The 21,633-nt window shown below is 39.3% G+C and overlaps 1 protein-coding gene across 2 annotated transcripts in view; it reads left to right on the top strand.

Annotated features, from left to right (window-relative positions):
* The window catches only part of LOC126251856 (isoaspartyl peptidase/L-asparaginase), an 81,521-nt gene extending 72,754 nt beyond the window's left edge, over nucleotides 1-8,767 (top strand). For both annotated transcript variants that reach the window (XM_049952534.1, XM_049952533.1), the window contains exons 5-7: nucleotides 3,681-3,799; nucleotides 6,736-6,846; nucleotides 8,212-8,767. In XM_049952534.1, the coding sequence (XP_049808491.1) occupies nucleotides 3,681-3,799; nucleotides 6,736-6,846; nucleotides 8,212-8,417 (436 nt within the window). In that variant the 3' untranslated portion in view covers nucleotides 8,418-8,767. The remainder of the gene's footprint in view (nucleotides 1-3,680; nucleotides 3,800-6,735; nucleotides 6,847-8,211) is intronic.
* Nucleotides 8,768-21,633: the final 12,866 nt, after the last annotated feature.

The raw sequence follows: 21,633 nt of genomic DNA on the forward strand, positions 1-21,633 counted from the left end.
TTCATATCCTTTACTCTGGCCATCATCATTTAGTATACTGTGTACTACTTCTACTTCTCTAAGTGTCTCGTTTTCTAATCTAATTCCCTCAGCAGCACCTGATTTAATTCAACTACATTTAATTATCCTTGTTTTGCTTTTGTTGATTATATTCTCTTTTCCAGACACTGTCCATTTCGGTCAACTGTTCTTCCAAGTCTTTTCGTGTCTCTGGTAGAATCACAGACAAACCTCAAAGTTTATATTTTTTCTCCCTGAGCTTTGATCGCTTCTCCAAATATTTATTTGTTTCCTTATACTGCTCCTTCAATGTGCAGATTGAATAACACTGGGGATAGGCTACAACCCTCCCATCTCAACCACTGTTTCTCTTTCATGCACCTTGACTCTTGTAACTGCCTTCTGGTTTCTTAAGTGGTAAATAACATTTTGCTATTTTTTTCCTGCTGCCTTCAGAATTTCTAAGAGCATATTCCAGTCATTATTGTCAAAAGCTTGCTCCAAGTCGGTAAGTGCTATCAAGGTAGGTTTGCTATTCCTTAAACTATTTCCTAATACAGGGTGTTACAAAAACGTACGGCCAAACTTTCAGGAAACATTCCTCACACACAAATAAAGAAAAGATGTTATGTGGACATGTGTCCGGAAACGCTTAGTTTCCATGTTAGAGCTCATTTTAGTTTCGTCAGTATGTACTGTACTTCCTCGATTCACCGCCATGATTTCATACGGGATACTCTATCTGTGCTACTAGAACATGTGCCTTTACAAGTACGACACAACATGTGGTTCATGCACGATGGAGCTCCTGCACATTTCAGTCGAAGTGTTCGTACGCTTCTCAACAACACATTCGGTGACCGATGGATTGGTAGAGGCGGACCAATTCCATGGCCTCCACGCTCTCCTGACCTCAACCTTCTTGACTTTCATTTATGGGGGCATTTGAAAGCTCTTGTCTACACAACCCCGGTACCAAATGTAGAGACTCTTCGTGCTCGTATTGTGGACGGCTGTGATACAATCCGCCATTCTCCAGGCCTGCATCAGCGCATCAGGGATTCCATGCGACGGAGGGTGGATGCATTTTGAATATTTCCTGTAACAAAGTGTTTGAAGTCACGCCGGTACGTTCTGTTGCTGTGTGTTTCCATTCCATGATTAATGTGATTTCAAGAGAAGTAATAAAATGAGGTCCAACATGGAAAGTAAGCGTTTCCTGACACATATCCACATAACATATTTTCTTTCTTTGTGTGTGAGGAATGTTTCCTGAAAGTTTGGCCGTACCTTTTTGTAACACCCTGTGTAAGTCGTAGGCTCAGTATTGCCTCACGTGTTCCAACATTTCTCTGGAACCCAGACTGATCTTCTCCGAGGTCAGCTTCTACCAGTTTCTCTATTCTTCTGTAAATAATTCGTGTTAGTATTTTTCAAACATGACTTATTATACTGAAGTTCGGTAATATTCACAGATGTCAGCACCTGCTTTCGTTGGAACTGGAATTGTTACGTTCTTCTTGAAATCTGTCTCATACATCTTGCACATCAGGTGGAATAGTTTTGTCTCTCCCAAGGATATCAGTAATTCTGACGGAATGAAAATACATATATGCAACAGACATTGAGAGTATTTTGATTAACAATAAATTGTACATTGTTCAGATGGCAAAAGTGATATGTATTACTTTCATGTGCGTCATTTTATATCCACACTTTTACCGTTGGATTTATAAAAACCAACCAAAAATGTTCAGGAACGTCAAATTTTTTAATTGAATATTTCATTAAATAACATGTTATCCCAGTAATACTGCACATTTTTGGAAAGAGGAAGATAGGACTACAGACTATGGCGTTTTTGAAAGAATTGCATTCTAAGTTTCGAACGTTCTGAAAATCAACAACTTTATATAAAGATAACTTTTTAACTTTTCAGAAAAGATCAGATGTTCTTTAGAAGGACGAGAATGAGGGATTTTTATAAGGTAGTTCAATCACAAAACAAACAACTGTGAGTGGGCTCTGATTTTCAGGAGCATTTAGTTTTCACCACTTGTAAATTTTGAATATTTTTTTAATAAAGTGTTTCTACAAGAACTATTTACGTTGTATTTATCAGCAACTTGAAAGCAATACATTGAATAATAAGTTATAGAAAAATGCATCTTGTATAGGAATTTCTTGTAGTAAAGAGTGTCCCATAGAGAACACACTTTTAAAATGCCTGCCATTCCTGTTCTAGTATGTTGACAGCAGTGATGGTTGATGGTTGCGTGATTGACATCTGTTTTCTTTGTGGTAAGTAATAAAGCAGTACACGACAGAACAGTGTGTTGGCCTAGTGACGACTTGTCGCTAATGCTGTGAAGATTGAGCAGAGACAGTTTGTAAACTCCGTGGAATGTTTGGTCAATGTAATGCACCGAATAAGTTGACCAAGATGAGTCTGACTGCTAAATTTGAGAAAAGCTGTATGGTTGTGGGTATTACACCCTCGTGGCGTCCTTGTATTAGTCGTTGTGCACAGAACGTCGCCATTTTGTGTAATAATGTGACTCTTGGTTCAATGAAGAGTACTTGCTGACCTTCACAACAATTGTATATTCCCAGAACCAGCGTGCAACGAATTCTCAAAGGTGGGCTGTGCCTTTGGGGTTATATAATCCTACTGGCACAAGAAGGAAATCCGAACGATCACGAAAATTGCCAAGCGTTTGCCTATTTGGTGCTCGCGGAACAAAGAGAGGGCAACAGTTTCATCAAAGAATGACGTTCACTGCCGAGGCGCAGTTTCTGTTGAATAGCTTCACGAACAAGCAAAACTGTGGGATTTGGGACACAGAAAACACTCGAGTAGTTATGGAGAAACCATTACATCCACAACGGGTGACTCTGTGATGTAGCATTTGGGCTGAGGGCGTAATTAGGCCGTACTTCTTCCAAGATGGCGCCAGAAACGCTTAACCACTGGACGGCGTATTGCTACCGCAATATTTTAATAGAGTTTCTGTGATCCGAATGGGGTCGTGTGAATACTGAAGAGTTTTGGTTTCATGAAGATGGCACAACTCATCAGCCATCGTTTGCAACATTCGACTTGACAGGTAGATGTAAATGTAGATGTAGGTTCTGTGGCAGATGACGTGAATTGCCCACATAGATCTTGTAATCTGACACCATGAGATTTCTTTCTGCGGGGACATTTGAAATCTTCTGTGTACACTAACAAACTACGAGCACTTTCACAACTCCAGGCCATGATTCAGCGTGTAATTTCAAAACTATAGGTGCAAATATGGCGAAAAGTTACGGGAAATTTCGTCGAAAGAACGAGATTGAGCCTGTAGAGTCGTCGAAGGCATTTGAATTGTATCATGAAATAATGTGATAATAGTTTAATTTGATCAATTAATTTGTATGTTATGATGCTCTAAGAAGTTGCTTTGATTATGGGGACACATTTGATATGAATAACATACGTGAAAGACCGAAAGATGAACAGAAGAAAATAATATTCGAGTTAGGAGTGGTATTGTAGGAAATGGAGCCGTTCCATCTTCCTATGTTTCAAGATTTGTGTGGATTACTTGTTACATTTACACAATAGCACATTTATATTTTATATTTACTTTCTCAAATTTTTTTATAAAATTATAATATAATTTGGAAATCCACAGAGGTGTTGGCACTGTAGGGGCAGTAGCTGTGGATTCTGAGGGTCATGTAGTATGTGCAACCTCCACTGGTGGAACGAGTGGCAAAATGGTTGGACGTGTTGGAGACACTCCTATACCAGGTAAATTTACTTTATATTGAGCGTATTCGAAGGAAAATTTGTCGAGAAATAATTTGCAAGGAAATATAATTCCAAATCCGCTGACTTGCTTTCAAGTTTTACTGTATGTTATTATCTTGAAATTTCCAGAAATATCACCTTTCATCATATGAATATCAGAAAAAGCACACAAAAAATTTCCCAAAAAGTTGTGTGTACATTTTCTTCTGTGTTGCCTAAAACTTATATAAAAAATGTGAAACAGTTCTTAAATGTACATCGCAAGTGAATACACTGTTAAATATTGTGGTTAAACACACTGCCTGCAGATGTGCTATAAATGATACTTATCACTGATGCAGCAATGATGATTAAAAACATTAATTGTGAAAGTTTGATGAGAAATGGAACTGTGCCACACCATTCAGTGCACAGTCTTGAACACGAAGCTTGGCAACAAACGACCCTACATGCTCCCATGTTGACCCAAATGTCATCGTCAGTTACGATGGCAGAGGGCACAATATCTTGAAAACACAGCCGTGGATGAATCGTCACATAACGCCTGGTAACGAATCACGTTTGTTGTTACACCTGCTTCATGAACGAGACCATACACGTCGACATCCAGGCGAATGAATGCTCGAAATATACACCATGCCACGGATGCAGCCCAACTGCTGCACGAAACATTCTACTGGGCTTTCATGGGACCCGTGGCAGTAATTGAAAGCACCAGGATCGCTGTGGCTAGACGAATATCATTGCTGACCACTCGCACCCTTTCATGTTGATGTCTTTATCGACGGTGATGACATTTTCCAATAGAATAACAGTATGTTTTAAAAGGCTAGAATTGTGCTACAGTGAGCTCACGTTGATGTCTTATCCACCGAATTTGCCTTTTTTGAACCCGATGGAACACATCTGGAGTGCTATCGAGTGCCAGCCATGTGTCCCAAAACCACTGGCATGTAATTTGCAGGAATTGTGTGACTTGTGTGCAGACATCAACCGCTTTGATGAGTGAGCTCAGAGGAAGACAAGGGCATAGCTACCTTGTATGACCTTATCTTAGAATTCACAGTGATGTTCATAGCAACCTTGAACTTGAAGATAGCTTCCTCTTAAGTAAATTAGAATATTATGTCACCGGCAGTGCTGCAAAATGATTCAAATCTTACCTAATTAACGGAAAACAAAGGGCGTAATTGTAAAACACATGTAGAGTAATCAATCACTCTTCAACTGATTATTTACATGTGGTGTTCCTCACGAGTCCATCTTGGGCCCGTTGCTTTTTCTTGAGGTCATTAATGATCTCTCGTCTGTTACATTGCCACATGCTAAGTTTCTTTTGCTTGCAGATGATACAAAGATTTGCAATAAGTAGCAAATCATGTACAGATTTAGAAATAGCTACTAATCAAATTTTCTCTTGCATTGATAAATAACAAATAATTAATAAACTAATTCACTGTCATTAAACTTTGAACAGACCCACTACATGCAGTTCCTAACCTGTAAGAAATTTCCTTCCATCATGTGTATAACAGATGAAGACATACAGATCGAAGGGGTTGACAGTGTTAAATTTCTGGGATTATAGTTCAATAGTAAATTAAGTAGGGAAGAGCATACTACCGAATTGCTGAAACGTCTAAAGAAGTCTGTATTTGCAATGAGAATGATGTCAGATGTAGAAGATATAAATATAAAAAATAGCATACTTTGCTTACTTTCATTCTATTATATCATTCAGGATTATATTCTGGGGTAACTCGTCAAACCAAGCAAAAGTTTATAGTGTGCAAAAACGTGTAATAAGACTCATTTGTGATGTAAATTCAAGAATATCGTGTAGAAACCTGTTCAAGGAAATTTGTATTCTAATCACTGCTTCTCAGTATATTTATCCCTTAATGAAATTTGTTGAAAGTAATATATCTCTATTTCCAACCAATAGCTCAAAACATAGCATCAATTCTAGGAATAAGAACAATCTACATAAAGACCTAATATCACTATTGTGGTCCAAAAAGGGGTCCAATATTCAGGAACACACATTTTCAATAAATTGCCAGCAACCATTAAAAACTTGGTTTCAGATGAAGCACGATTTAAACAGATTTTGAAAGACGTTTTGATAGACAACTACTTCTACTCTATAGATGAGTATCTTACAGGGACTGTTAGACCAGCTTGAGTACAAATGTCTGTTAGGTTTCAGTTTTGACAGCACTTGGTCACAACACTCAAGATTAGATATTTTGTGTATGACAAATTTATTAAAAGTGCATAACAATATTTCAGTGTATTAATTCTGTAAATATTAGCAGTTCCAATTTTCTGTAATTTATTTGCCTATTTTACTATCTCCTGACAAATGATGAGGGTAATGAGTATTATATTGAAATGTTTCACGTTTTTTAAAGTTATATATTCTGACTTGTTCCACACCCATGAGAATCATCTCATTTTTGGGTTTACAGAATGAAAACTGAATCTACTCTAATATAATCTTACCTTAAGTTACTAGAATGAGACATATAAGATGAAACACTGATTTCATCAACACTTACTACTCCCTTTTTAGCTCTTTTTTATGTCAGTATTATTTTCAGATGTGCTTCTTACTTCACATAATGTCACCCAGCTTTTCCTATATTTCATTGTAGTGTCTTTAGATAGGTGAAATATGAATCACGCTTATCTACACTCATGTATGAGGCAGAGAAAAATAACAGCAATGATGGTACAATCTTGCTTTATGAATTTCAAAAAAGGGCCTCATTCTGACTGAAATTACTACAAGTGAATGTATAGAATCATACTACATAATTGTTGAAAACTTATGTACTGAAAGTGTGTTTTATTATGCTTAGTTTTGTAGTATTTACATAAAGAAAAAATAACAGCGAATGTTAAAAAAAGTTAATCCATCAAATTAACTGCAGGTTCAGGAGGATACAGTGATGATCAGATTGGCACTGTTTCCACTACTGGTGTTGGTGAATCTATTATGAAAGTTAATCTGGCCCATCTCATTTTGAATATTATGAAACAAGGTAACACATTACAATTTATTTTCTGTCTAATATGTAATTAGGTGATCAATATATTACCTTATGCATAACATAACAATAAAATTCAGATCTGTTTACCATCAAACATGGCACCTGTACAGTGCATTCCTGTTAAAATATAATTGGATTCTTACTTCTCAAGTTGTCCCAGTTACAAATATGCATGCATTCTTACCTTCCTTTTTAAATCAACATATTTCCTAATTACAATTTATAAACATTTACCGATTTTGGTTTCGTAAGTTTACATGGATAATATAATATCATTTATGCCTTGGCTGTCCTCTTGAATCTTCCTGTTGCTGAAATTGTGTTAGTCTCACTGCCAATACCCCAGTCTTGTTCTAAAAGTAGAAAAACTCACATAATCGAAGGAAGTGTCACTTGTGAGAGGGTACAGTTAATCTCTCAAATTTTTATGCTGGAATGGCTATCATGGAACCTGTAGTAGGTTTTACGACCACCAATGTATTGACTACACTAGCAGCATACGGTACCATGTTCTGGTGACACTATGGTAACAGGAGGAATATGAGTGTTTCAACATGAAAATCATTTGCATCATTCTACCCAGCACAAGTGCACTCAAACTGCAAAGATGGAATTTGGAATCTGAATTGTAGTTGTCTGCTGCCAATTACTTAGTGATATTATTATATATTTTAATAGCTTTTTTCCATTTTTGGACCCTTTGTAAATTTTTGTTAATTTTTTTCCTGCATCTACTTAATTTTTGTTTCAGTTTTTTTACTCATATTTATTTTTTAGTTTATGCTGAAATTCAGCTGTCACAAACTTTTTCCAATTTTCAAGTTTGCAATATATAGATCTATTTTTGACCACCATGCATACTCTATTGATGCCATCATAGTTGAACAATGTAAATAATATGCAATAGGAAAAAGTGGAACCTAGGTAGTAATAAAATAGTTATTTATTGATCTCTGTAATAGGAGGCCTTTATATTCTGAATCATAAATACTACTGTTACTCCATTCTTACTTCGTAATTACATTACGTGTATTATCCTTATAACTGATACAAGACTCGAACTACCTTCCCTTCACTTCACCCATCACCTGAGCGACTCACTCTTTATTTTTGTACAAGAAAAATTTTAAGTAATTCTGAAGTCTATTGCCCAGCTTCAGTCGTTTTTGTTTTGGCACTTTTTAATAGACATTTCTTTACTTTCAAACAGTATTTTTGAATATCATAAAGTTTTTTTAATTTATATCTGATATCTGCCTATCAGAGGATATAGTAATGATATGCCAGACAAACAATAGTATAATAAGTTTGAGGTACCCACGAAAATGTTCCCTCATGAACTAAATTATTTTTCAGGTAAAACTGCTCAAGAAGCAACAATCGAAGCGGTTAATGAAATGACAAATAGGGTTGGTAAAACAGCAGGTGCTATAACTCTTTCTAATGCAGGAGATATTGGGATTGGGTTCAATTCAAAGAAAATGGCTTGGGCATACCAGAAAGGCAATGAAGTACATTATGGTATCAGAGATGGTGATGACTTTATAGAACAGATCAATTAAATTTTAATTTTGCCTTCGAGAATCACCAGCTTCATATTCAGTTGAGCAACATCAGAATTATGTTAAAGTTTATTTTCCACACAACATAATTGTATATTATGGACACAGTAAACAAAAATCAGGAACTTCAGTCACTCATATGTAGTTGCATGATGTATGAAACATCGAAACATGTAACAACACAGACATGTTACTTCCTATTGAGCTACAACACTTTTCTTAGTACATGTGTATATTTCCTCAAAAACAGTTCTACAGACACTCAGTCACACTGACTTGTGATCACACTGCAACTGACTGTTTCTGCTTGTAACCTATTTCTCGATTAATAAAAGATCTTAATTAGTAAATCTGATTTATGTAATACTGTTTACTGTTATTATCACTGTGTTACATCTCCCCTTATAATATTGTTTACCTTGATTATGTTGAAATTATGGTATTACTTGTTAACTACATTAATGATAAATTACTTGTACTACCACTTACTGTACTTGTGGCATGCCATGTTTATGAAAAATGTGCTTAAATTATTTACTAACCTTAGAAAAAGTAAATACTAGTAATTGTTCAGATTTTATGTGGTGATGTGCATTTCTATGCACTTATACATCTCGTAGCTACTGATTGCTTTTCCTCAGTTTTGTTCATATATCCTTTGTCTTGTAAATTCTGTTATTAATGTAATATGCGCATTTATTTAATTTAAAACAAGCTTTTATTCTTTGTTATTATTGTATGTCACAGAGATTATGAAAACTCATATTATAAATTGCATAGAAGTTGAACAGAAACGTATAAAAATAATTTTTCCATTAATACTTTTGTTTTTCATTATAATACAATTATCTGAAGCTAGTTACCAATAGGTGACTACACAAAGACACTATTCTGAACCATAGTGAATTGTCATCATCCATTTTCTAAATTTCTACCATTCACATCAATACAAAAATAATAATTCCATGAATGTGTTATTGGTTGTACATATTAATGTCAGAAATGAAGAATGCAGATGCAAGAACTGACACAATAGAATGAATGTTGAGGATTTTTTAGGTAATACCTAAATGAAACATTATATTTTCTTCTGAACAGTAATGTGTTCAAATCAGAGCAAAAAATGATGCAATTACAATGTTATTGTATCAGTTTAGTCTCTGTTCACAAACTGTTTGTTACCTGAGACAGTGCTGTGCCAATAAAAGCATGTTTGCTTTAGTATCGGTGTCTAAGTAGGAGTTATATCTTACCTCACAAAATACTTCTTTGCTCCTCTGTATCTGGACTACATTGGTTCTCACTGGAAGACACTTCTCTTGGTTTTATCATCAGTGGCTAACTGACAATATCCTGGCATTACAACTCTCCTTACATTCATCATTTGGATGAATTAAGGTGAGATATAGTGGCAGAGACCATCATCATAACTGGAGTATTGTGTTTCAGCCACTTCATACAGTGAGCCCCAGCTGTGTCTAGTACCACTGTTACCCAACACTACAGTACACAGGTGTAGGGTAAATGTTGCTCCAGCGAGCCACAATAAATTTCTGCGAGAAGTGGATCAAGTTCTTTTGCATAATCTGTATAGAATTTTACAGTTATCTCATCTGGTCCATATTACATTGTTCTGTTGGACGATTTTAGTTGATTTTTCCATCCCATTACCACTTTTCTCATTTCTAGAAAACCATCAGTTGCACTATGTTTGAAGGGAGGAACTGCGTTACGATCTGCAGTGAATCACTTACAGATGAGTGAATTCAGTACTTTCTCTATCTTATCTTTCGTTTTGGTGTCAGGGTGGTCATCTGAATAGATGATTCGTTTGACCAATTTTGAGGTAATTCTTTTGCTAAAAACACAGCCAATTACGGTCCTCATCCTTTCCCAGCCCTAGTTAGTGTTCCACCTCTAATTATCTTGTGATGCACAGGACATTAAACCCTAATTTTCCTTCCTTCCTTTTGCGCCATACAAAGTTCTGTCAAATTGTAGTACGGGGAAATTCGAAATTAATATAGCGATTACAAAGGGTCATAACTATTCATTGCATAAGGTACATAAATTAGAATTACACAGAATGTAAAAGAAAATTCTATTTTTTTATGTACGTCATAGGTGGGTTGATGGCTTCCCTCAGTCACATGGACATCAAAGTTATGATCCACTTCACGTCATACATCTTGAAGCTTAAGTGAAGTCACCGACGCCAACGCGTTATAAATGCACATTTTGAATTCTGGAACTGTTTTCATTAAAGGAAGCATACACAGGGTCATTCAAGTACCCTCATAAAAAGAAATCCATAAGCGTCAGGTCTAGAGATCCAGATGCCCAGGAGCAGAAAATGGCGTCGTCATATCCAGGACAACTGATGCAACTGTTTGGAAGATGCTTTAAATATGTGCGAACTACAATATCCCAAAGGGGAGAAGCTAGTTTCACTGCCCACTTAAAGTGAATTGACATCGGAACGAGGTTTCACTCGATGCGACCACCAAACTCGATAGCAGTCGACTCAGTAATCGGTGACACAAGCTTCTCCTATGTGAAGGTGGACCCACGGAAATCGCGACGTATTTGGAAATAAACAGCCATATACTTGTGACAACAAGAATGAAGAATATAAATGTTAGTTAAGCTGTGCCCCTAGGTTCCTACCTAACAACACCCTCGGAAATGGTGACATATTTGGAAATAAACAACCAAATATTTGTGAAAAGCAAGAATATAAATGTCGCCTTTCGTTTTTAAATCAGACTTAAGTTACAAAATCACTCCTCCGAGAGAAAGTGCTCTTGTATGTAAAAAACGTCGAATACTGAAGAAAGTACTTTTATTACATTAATAAGAAAGTCCCAGAATCCTTTACAAACCCGAAGATATATAAAAAACCTGAAAATATGGCATGGCACGAAATTACCCTTTTAAACTCTGTAACTCCACTTCTAATCATTACACACAGAAGTGTTAACAACAGTGCCTCCTAACTTAGGATCTCCTGAAAGTTTTTGTCATTGACGTGCCATTAACTGAAATTTAATTATAACAAACGGTTGCAACAGTGACGGTTGGCGATAAATGTTCAGTGCGCCGTTTCCTTGAAATGCCATACTGCCGTAACACGCAAAGTTATAATATGAAAACACAGATATACAATATGGTGTATCCAGAGTTCTTCATTTGCCGACCGCTATCGAGGTTCATGTTCGTACAACACCACCTTGATGGACAGGCGGAACAACAGTAAGAATTGGAAACTGTGACGTCATCAAGAATCGGAGAAATTCTACAGCTGTCTTGTGTTGTATCAACAACGTGTTCATCTACATCTACATTATACTCCGCAAGCTACCTAATAACGTGTGGCGAAGGGCACTTTCGGTACTACTATCTGATGCCTCCAAACCTGTTCCACTCTCGAATAGTGCGTGGGAAGAATGATTGCCGGTAAGTCTCTGTATTGTCTCAAACTTCTCAAATTTTCTCCTCGTGTCAATACGCGAAATGCATTTGGGGGGAAGTAATATGTTGTCCAACTGCTCCTGAAAAGTGCTGTCCAGAAATTTCAATGGTAATTCTCTCAGTGATGCACAACGCCTCTTATATAACGTCTGCCAGTGGAGTTTGTTTAGCATCTCCGCAACGCACTCTCGCCAGCTAAACGATACCGTGACGAAACGTGCCGCTCTTCGTTGGATCTTCCCTATCTCCTCTATCAGTCCTGTCTGATAGGGATCCCAGCTAGATGAACAGTATTTAAGAAAGGGGCAACAAGCACTTTATAAGCCACTTCTTTCGTGGATAAATTTAATTTCCTTGAGATTCTTCCAATGAATCTGAGCCTGATATCTGCTTGTCTCACTATCTGTTTTATGTGCTCATTCCACTTAAGGTCACTCTGGATGTTACGCCTAGATATTTTACGGCAGACGCTGTCTCCAGCTGTTTGTCAACAATAGTGTAGCTGGACAGTAGTAGATTTCTTTTTCTATGTATGCGCAATATGTTACATTTATTTACGTTCAGGGTCAACTGCCAGAGCCTGCACCATTCATCAATTCTCTGCAGGTCGTTCTGGAAATTCTTACTATCTCTGGCGTTGCTACTTTGGTATAGACAAGAGCACCATCTGCGAAAAGCCTTAAAGAACATCCGACGGTTTCTGCTAGATCGTTTGTATATATTGTAAACAGCAACAGTCCAATCACACTTGCCTGTGGTACTCTGGATATACCTTCATATCTATTGATTTAGCTCCGTTAAGAGCGACGTGTAGAGTTTTATCGGCAAGAAAGTCTTGAATCCAATCGCAAGTCTGCTCCGATACTCTGTAAGCTTGTATTTTTTTCATTAAACGGCAATGCAGGACGGCGTCAAATGCCGTACTAAAATCAAGGAACACGGCATCAACCTGAGCGCCGTTGTCCACTGCTCTGTGGATCTCATGGAGGAACAGAGCGAGCTGAGTTTCGCAGTATCTCTGTTTGTGAAATCCATATTGATTTTTATAGATGAGATGTTCATTTTCCAAAAACCTCATAATTCTTGAGGATAAATCATGTTCCATAATTCTACAACAGATTGACGTCAATGATATAGGCCTATAATTGTGTGGATCTGTCTTACGGTCTTCCTTAAAAACGGGAATGACCTGCAGCTTTTTTCCAGTAGTTAGGTACCTTTCGTTGCTCAGGCGATCTACGATAAATTACTACTAGAAGAGGAGCAAGTTCGTTTTCATAATCTTTATAGAATTTTATAGGTATCTCACCTTTCTACTGTTAAGCGACTGTAGCTGCTTTTCAATTCCGCGAACGGTTATCTCAATACACAGGACTGCAAAAACATATATTTTAAAAGTTGTTTGAAATTTGATAACTGACTTTTATGTAATTTCAGCGGTGATTTCAAAAATTCAATCCATTTTTTCTATCACGTCAGGTTTTATCACAAAAAGGGAGTGTTTTTAGGTAGGCTATAATAACAAAATTTAAGCAATTATCACATTTTTTCCAACGTTATAAAATTTTATTTTATTTATAAATCATGTTGTAAACTACATTTCCAGTACACTTCAATTTCTCTTTAAGCTCACAAGTCTTTATAATAACGCTTTCTGTCGAAGCTTCTTTTACTGTTTTTCCAGCTGTGGACACGTTGAGGATCATCTCTTTTTATCATCAAGCAGTAGTCCGCTATCATGTTGACGTTCCAGCTTCCTTGATATCTTCTTTCCATTTCTTTGATGTCTTGGTGGAATCTTTCGCCCTGCCCTTCACTTACATGACCAAGGTTTGCAGGGAAGTAGTCAAGATGTAAGTGGAGAAAATGAACTTTAATGCTCATGTTACAGCCCAGCTTCTTAAAGTTGTCGAGCATGTATGTCTGCGACGATTGTCTTGTAGTTTGGATCTCTTTTGTTTCCTAGGAAACCGATAACAACTAATTTAAAAGAGGTCCATGCTACCTTTTCTTTTGTCTCCATTTTGTCCAAAAAGTTGGGATCTGTCATTAGTTTTCTAATGTCTGGTCCGACAAAGATTCCTTCCTTTAGCTTTGCCAGCAAACTGTCCACAAAGATATCTGAAACACTTCCTTTCTTTTGGCAATGCCTTAACAAATTGTTTTATCAGCCTGAACTTAATGTGAAGTGGTTGAAGTAACACCTTTTTGGGATCCACAAGGCTTTTCATCTCAACATTTTTAACCCCTACCTGTAAGGTTTTTCTCAAGGGCCAAACGTTTTTTTTTATGTAGTGTTGCTTTCTGTCTCTATCGTTCCATTCACAGAGAAAGCAAGGGAACTTTGCACAGCCACTTTGTTGACCAAACAGCATTGAAATCAATTTTAAATCACCACATAGTGTCCATTTGTGGTCTGAATAGCAGAGTTTGCTTAAAACCAGTTCAAGATTTTCGTAACATTCTTTTAAGTGAATCGAGCGTCCAACTGGTATAGAAGCATATTTGCCATTGTGTAGAAGTACTGCTTTAAGGCTTCTTTTTGAAGAATCAATAAAAAGTCCCCACTCATCAGGAGCATATTCTATTTTGAAACGTGCCATAAATTCAGGAACATCATTGCAAAACACCAGGTCACTTTCTTGAGAGAAGAAAGATACAAACACCTTTTCCCTCGATCGAGACCAAGAAAAGGATGTACCCGGAGCCAACATATGTTTATCTTTCAGTGTAGATCCTAAAACCTCTGCCGATTCTTTAGAAAGGCCTAGGTCTTTAACTAAATCGTTCAGTTCAGATTGTGAGAATGGAATGGGATTGGTTGTGCCAGGATAGTAGCAATCTCTGTCTTCTTCACTATCATATAGCTATGGTGTTCTTTTAATCATTGACAAAGGGCTTCTTAGGCACTTGTGGGTTTTATTGTTGTTCTGAAGAAGGTGTAGTTATCTGCTCCGAAACCTGGGTTAACACTTAACACTAGGTGCTTTTTTCGCAATCGAGGCAGGTTTTTAGTTTTTTAATATATTAACCAACGATTGTTGACGCTCTGCGATGTTGAAGGTTCTTCTTCACTATCACCTTGTTGAGCCAGTGGCTCGTGATCATCTATATCATCCAAAGAATCTGGAGGAGAGGGTATTGGTACTTCCTGGTCCATGAGGAACAGGGCGAATGGCTGATTGAATGTTAGGGTAAGAAATATCCTTTTTGTTTTTCAAATTGAAAAATCGTACGTTGCACGAACAAAAATAGCAGTCATCACTATGAGTTTTGGGCTCCCTCCAAACCATTGGTATTCCAAAACGTAAGGGCTGCTTTTTTACGTTGAAACCATTACCTCAGTTCTTCAACACACATGGAACAAACTTTGTGTGGAGCCCAAGGCTTGTCTTGATCGCCTAACTTTATGCCAAAATAGGCGAAATATACTTTTTCAACAAAATCAGAAATGTTTCTTTGTTGCTTTTTAACGGTATAGTTACCACAAATGTAGCAGAAGCAATCTGGCGAGTCTATACATCTTCTGGTAGCCATTGCCCATTGTCCATAAAACAACTTCACAACACAAGAAAACAATTATTACTTTAAAGCACTAGTAACAACAACTCGTGAACAGCACAGAGTGAAGAGGTACTGTGAACTGAAGGACAATACTAGAAGCTCACTGCGTGATGACGGGGGAAGGAGCGGCGCCACAGGAACTGACATGAAAATACTGCTAGTTTTTCCTAATTTCTTTTTGTTTTAGGTATATCTAGTATAAAAACGGCTAAATGAGAGTTTATGGAGATCCTAAAAAAGAGCGCTGAAATATCGAAAAAAGCTAAAACTAGACAAGCAGTTTGTGAAATAACTGTACGCGATGGAATTTTTTCACTATTTTTCCAGAAATCAGCGTTGAAAACACTATACAAATCGCTTAATAAATTTCAAACAATTTTAATGTCGCAAACCTGTGATATATCTGCCATTTCGACGTTTGTACGACAGTTGAAAGGAGGGACAGTGTTACGATCTTCCGCGGTGGAACAACTTCGGAAGACCGAATTCAGTATTTCGGACTTCTCTCCGTTATCCTCAGTTTCGGCGCCGGTGTGGTCGCTGAGAGAATGAGTGTATGCAAACTCTCTTAGGGTTTGTTACTCAGGTCGGTTGACATCGTGTTACTTTCAAAATCATTGAAGGCTTCTCTCATTTCTCTCCTTACACTCATTTTCGCTGTTCAGCTTTTGTTTGTCAGTTAGATTTTTACTTCTCTTGAATCTGAGCTGAAGTGCTCTTTGTTTATATAGCGCTTTTCCAACACGGTTGATAAACCGTGGTAGATCTTTCCCATCCCTTAAAACCTTACTCGGAACATACTTGTCTAGGGCATATTAAACGATGCCTTTGAATTTTTTTCAATTTGTACTCCATATATTCGTCCTCATCAGCGAATATTTGATGGTGACTGCTGAGATATTCTGAAAATTGTAGCCTGTCACCATTGCCGAGCAAATATACTTCCTACTTTTCTTAACATCCTTGTAGAAGCCGTCGTCATAGATGCTGTCGCAGCCTTATGATCACTCATACCTTCCTCTAAGTTAACTGATTCGATAACTTCAGGTCTGTTTGTTGCCAGGAGGTCGAAGACGTTACCCTGACGAGTTGTGTCTCTATCTGCTCAAGGTAATTTATGGACAAGATATCTAGAACAGTGCCACACAAATCCCTGTCTCTGGCACCAGTTTTGATGGCATAACACTCCCAAACTTTACCTGGCAAGTCGAAGTCACCCACTATTACAACGGCATGATCAGGAAAATTACTATTGATATTCTGCAAGTTCTGTCTGAAGCGCTCTAAAACTATAGATCCTGACCCAGGTGGTCTATAAAAGCATCCGATCACCATTTTTGACCGTTCTTTGATGTTTAATTTCACGCAATTAATCACATTCGGAATCCGTGATAACCTCGCTAGATTTTATCGAATTTTTTACTGCAATAAACACGGCGCCACCTTTGGAGACTAACCTATCCTTATGATAAACATTCCAGTCTGAACGTAGGACTTCGTTGTCATTGACGTCTGGTTTCAACCAGCTTTCTGTTCCCAACATTATATGTGCATTATAACCTTCAGTAAGCGATACTAGTTCTGGGACCTTTCCTCGGATGCTCCTGCAGTTCACTAAAATCATAGTAATCTTTTCTATTTCTAATCTGTAAGGACCAAAATTCTCAGAGGTCACTGTGGCTGATTTAGCAGGCCAGACGTACTCCGCTAGCCTAGTAGCTGCTTCCTGCGTGTAGTGCACGCCTGACCTATTAAGGGGAACCCTACAATTTTGCATCCGATAGCGGAGGTCGAGAAATTGGCATCCGATACCGTCGCAGATTCGTCTGAGCCTCTGGTTTAGACCTTCCACTCTGCTCCAAACCAGAGGATCGCGATCAACCCTGGGTAAGACGCTACAAATAGACAGCTTAGCCTGCCCCCCGCGTGCGTTGCTAGTTTCCTTAGCCAGCCGCCGAAAGGAGCCGAGGATGGCCTCAGAACCCAAGCGGCAGGCGTCATTCGTGCCCGACATGTGCCACTACATGCACCCGGTTGCACACAGAGCGCTCGATAGCTGCCGACAGGGCCACATCCACATCAAGGATGAGACCTCCCGGTAAACATACCGAATGCGCACTGGAATTCTTTCCCGCCTTGCCTGCTATCTCTATGAGGGGCTCCATCACCTGTCCAACACTGGAACTCTCAATGACAAGCATACCCAACCTCTTCACTTGTCCGGACTTGGCAGGAAAATCAAGCGATGGCCAACAGGAGAGGTTTCCCGTGCTGGGTCAGAGTTATCATCAACACTGGGAAGCACCTCGTACCTGTTGCTAAGACGTAGGGTGCTAGCCGCACGGCCTTCTCCCTCTTTCGCCTTTCGCCCAGTGACTCGCGAACCCACCACTGTCTGCCACCCACTCCGGAGTGAAGACGGACAGGTCAGATGTTGTGTATCGGAAGCCACATTGACGTCCGGGCCAGCAGGGGATTCCAGTGACACCAAAGGTATCGCAGGTCTCGTCAATGGCACCCCGACGTCACCGCAACTTTGAGCAATAGGTAGAGGCTTGTCGACGGTAGCCAACGCAGCTTCCAGCTATTTACGGACAGTGGCCAACTCTTCTTGTGTCCGCTCACAACAAGCACAGTCCCTAGCCATATCGTACTACGTATGTGTTCAGGAAACTTTTCTGCGAGGCGGGAATATTTCAGGGCTCCCCTTACATTACATCACAATAGCAGGAACACCAAACGCGAAAGCTACGACAACAGTAGTTAATAAAAACCTTGTAGTAACACAGATCACCTAGTTTTGCTCTGAACACATCGCCACAGCAGAAATAACAGACCGACAGGATGTATGGCTCATGTTGTCTACTTACGCTCAGTACCCGTATGATATAGAACCTTTCTTAGACTAAATAAAAGACATTGCACAACACTCAGAAAGAAAAAGGCTGCTCATTCTAACCAATATCAACGCAAAATCCCCCTTGTGGAAATCAGATATTACTGACGACAGAGGACAACCAGTGGTTAACGTGTTAAATGAATGCGACCTCTTCATACTGAATAGGGAATGTCAGCCACCTACCTACCGAGGAGAAGCCAGTGGTTTAAGTAACATAGACCTTTTTCTAGGGAACGTAAAATCTCTTCCACTAATCGACACATGGAGGGTATTGGATAGAGCCACGCACAGCGACCACAACGCAATCGTCATAATCACAGACAGATTTGTCAATACACATAAGATGGGCCATGAACAGCAGCATTTACTCATAGGAAAAACCGACTGGCAAAAAGTTCTAGATATTGTTGAGGCATCGTCACTAAACACTCTTCAAGGCAGTATAGATTACAAAACGCATGTAGTGACAGTGGTCCTACAAAGAGCACAGGAAGCAGCTATACCACGGGCAAAAAATTGTTGGGGACAGAAACAACCGTGGTCGACAGAACTGGCAAAGATTAAGGGACAAAAGAAAGTACTACCAACAAGAGGAGACATCTCCTTAAAGACTTGACGTGTATCGTGACGCTAAACAGAAATACCAAAAACAACTTAACAAGGCAAGACTACTCGACAAGTTTCGTCAAAACCCAGCTACAGAACGACATCTCGGAACAACCCTTCGAAACAGAAACAGAACGAGTTAAGGCACCGACAGTTCTGTCAACACTAAAACAAGTTGACGGCACAATCACCAGAGGATGAAGAAGCACAGCAGAATATCTTCTGAACAGGCTCCTCCCAGATGACGACCCCACACAAGACGAGCGACACCACGCTGGCCTAAGACAGAGCATGAGGCGACCATACATTCGCACAAGAAGAAGTCCTTACGGCAATCAGCGGGCTTAAAAACCGAAAAGCACCCGGCCCAGACAAAATACTTTCAGAAACATTAAAACAAACAGTAACACAAATCACACCTTCTCTTACTACCATGTTCAACGAGGCACTACTAACAGGCAGAATTCCAAACCTCTTGAAAACTGCTAATGAAGTAATAATCAGGAAATCACAAGACAAAGAGCCAACAGACCCGAAAACGTACCGACTGATCTGACTCTTAAACAGTCACGGCAAGGTACAGGAAAGGCTCCTGTGTGACCGCTTACAATCGCACAGAAGCCTCCTTGGGCTAACGCCCCATCAGTTCGGCTTCAGGGAAGGTACATCAATAGAAGACGCCGTTAACCGAGCACTGACAGTTACAAATAGCATCAGTGACAAATGCGTGGCCGCCATACTAATATACATAGCCGGGACTTTTGACAATCTGTGGTGGCCGTCCCGCTCCGACAAGTTAAGGGAAATGAGGCTATCAGCTTCCTTCTACAATAGCCTCCTCAACTACTGCAGAGGCAGAGTGGCTGAGTGGAGGGCTAGTAAACGCAAGGTTGTCAAGAGAATAACGAAGGGTTGTCCACAGGGCTCGATCTGCGGACCATTATTCTGGGCTATCACAGTCGAGCCCTTGCTGAACAAGCAGGCCTGGTGGCATACGCAGATGACCTGCTCGTAGTGGTGTCAGCCAACTCGAGAGCAGCACTAGAGACATAAGGCACGCACCTGCTTCAGAAAATTAACACTTGGTGCAAAGAAAATAAATTAAAAATCGCTCCCAACAAAACTGTGTATTTACTGCTCAGAGGAACACTACAGAGGAATCCAAATCTAAAATTAGACAATACAAGCATACAGAGGAAGCAAGCCACACGTTATCTAGGACTGCATCTTGATGAAAAACAGACATTTAACTCTCATATCAAATTGGCAGTTGACAAAGCCTCCAAAATTATGCGCAAACTAGCAAGACTCAACACAACTCAGTACAAATTACCTATTAAGACGATAAGGACCCACGACATGCGATATCTGAATCCATCGCATGCTTCGCCGCAAGTGCGTGGGCTCATAGACTGAACATACAGACTAACAAGACAATTGCAAGATGATGTCAACGTAGTGTACTCGTGAGAATGAGCGGAGCCTTCAAAACCACATCACTAGAGGCACTTTGCGTTGTGATGGGGACCTGCCCTATAGACGTAACAATACGGTACAGAGCTGCACTTTACTGGCTCAAGAGGGACAGGCTTGATAAAGTAACCGAAATTACAGGAACCAACATTATGAATAAAACACAAATGAAACAATGGAGGATTCAAGTATGGCAGAAAGAGTGGGACGCATTCGACAAGGGTCGCCGAGTACACTCTTTCCTTCCGGACGTACGTGAAATGGTTCAAGTGGTTCAAATGGCTCTAAGCACTATGGGACTTAACATCTGAGATCATCAGTCCCTTACATTGCTTAAACCTAACTAACCTAAGGAGAACACACACATCCATGCCCGAGGCAGGATTCGAACCTGCGACTGCAGCAGCAGCCCATTTCCGGACTGAAGCGCCGGCTCGTACGTCAAAGATTGCAACTGAAACATGTCGACCCAAGCCGGGGGATGGTCCATTTCCTGACAGACCACGGGCCGTATCCGGTACATTTAAACCACATATGACTAACTAACTTTGAAACATGCGTTTGCAGAAAAACTGGGACACCGGAACATGTGGCACTGCTATGCAACACGCTGGCTCAAGTGAGACCTATACAGAACGACAGTGACATTACCAGAATAGTACGTAATCCCGATGATTGAAACACAATAAATAGCGTAGCCAATAATGTATCGAACACACTGCATGAAGAATGCAAGCGCCTAAACCCTTATGGAAGGAGGCGCAGACAAGCACAAACAACACAACAAACCACATGGGCGGACACAAGCACAACCACAGATTCCGAAACCGAGAAAGGAACCAACACACGAATTGAACATGACTCAGAAGTGATTAACACGTAAGGGACCCAAACCAACAATGCAAGACACTGCATGCCACAAGAGAGTCACAAACAACACAACAGGCAGTAACAATAGTAAAACAAACACCGACACCACATACTAAGACTCTAGTAATAACGTAATGTCGCTTGGGAGGAGAAGGCTCGAAGAAATTTTATTCCGAGGCTCCTACTCCCCAACGACATATTGCATACGTCTTTAAAGTATACCACGCACAAGCAGTAATGTATTGTTCGTCTTATTGTGTATAGAGAGAAGTATATTCTCTTCTCTATTTAAAGCTACAATGAATTAATTTTCTACATCAAATGTATTTTCTG

The sequence above is a fragment of the Schistocerca nitens genome, chromosome 4 (genome assembly GCF_023898315.1).
Source record: "Schistocerca nitens isolate TAMUIC-IGC-003100 chromosome 4, iqSchNite1.1, whole genome shotgun sequence".
NCBI classification, from domain to species: domain Eukaryota; kingdom Metazoa; phylum Arthropoda; class Insecta; order Orthoptera; family Acrididae; genus Schistocerca; species Schistocerca nitens.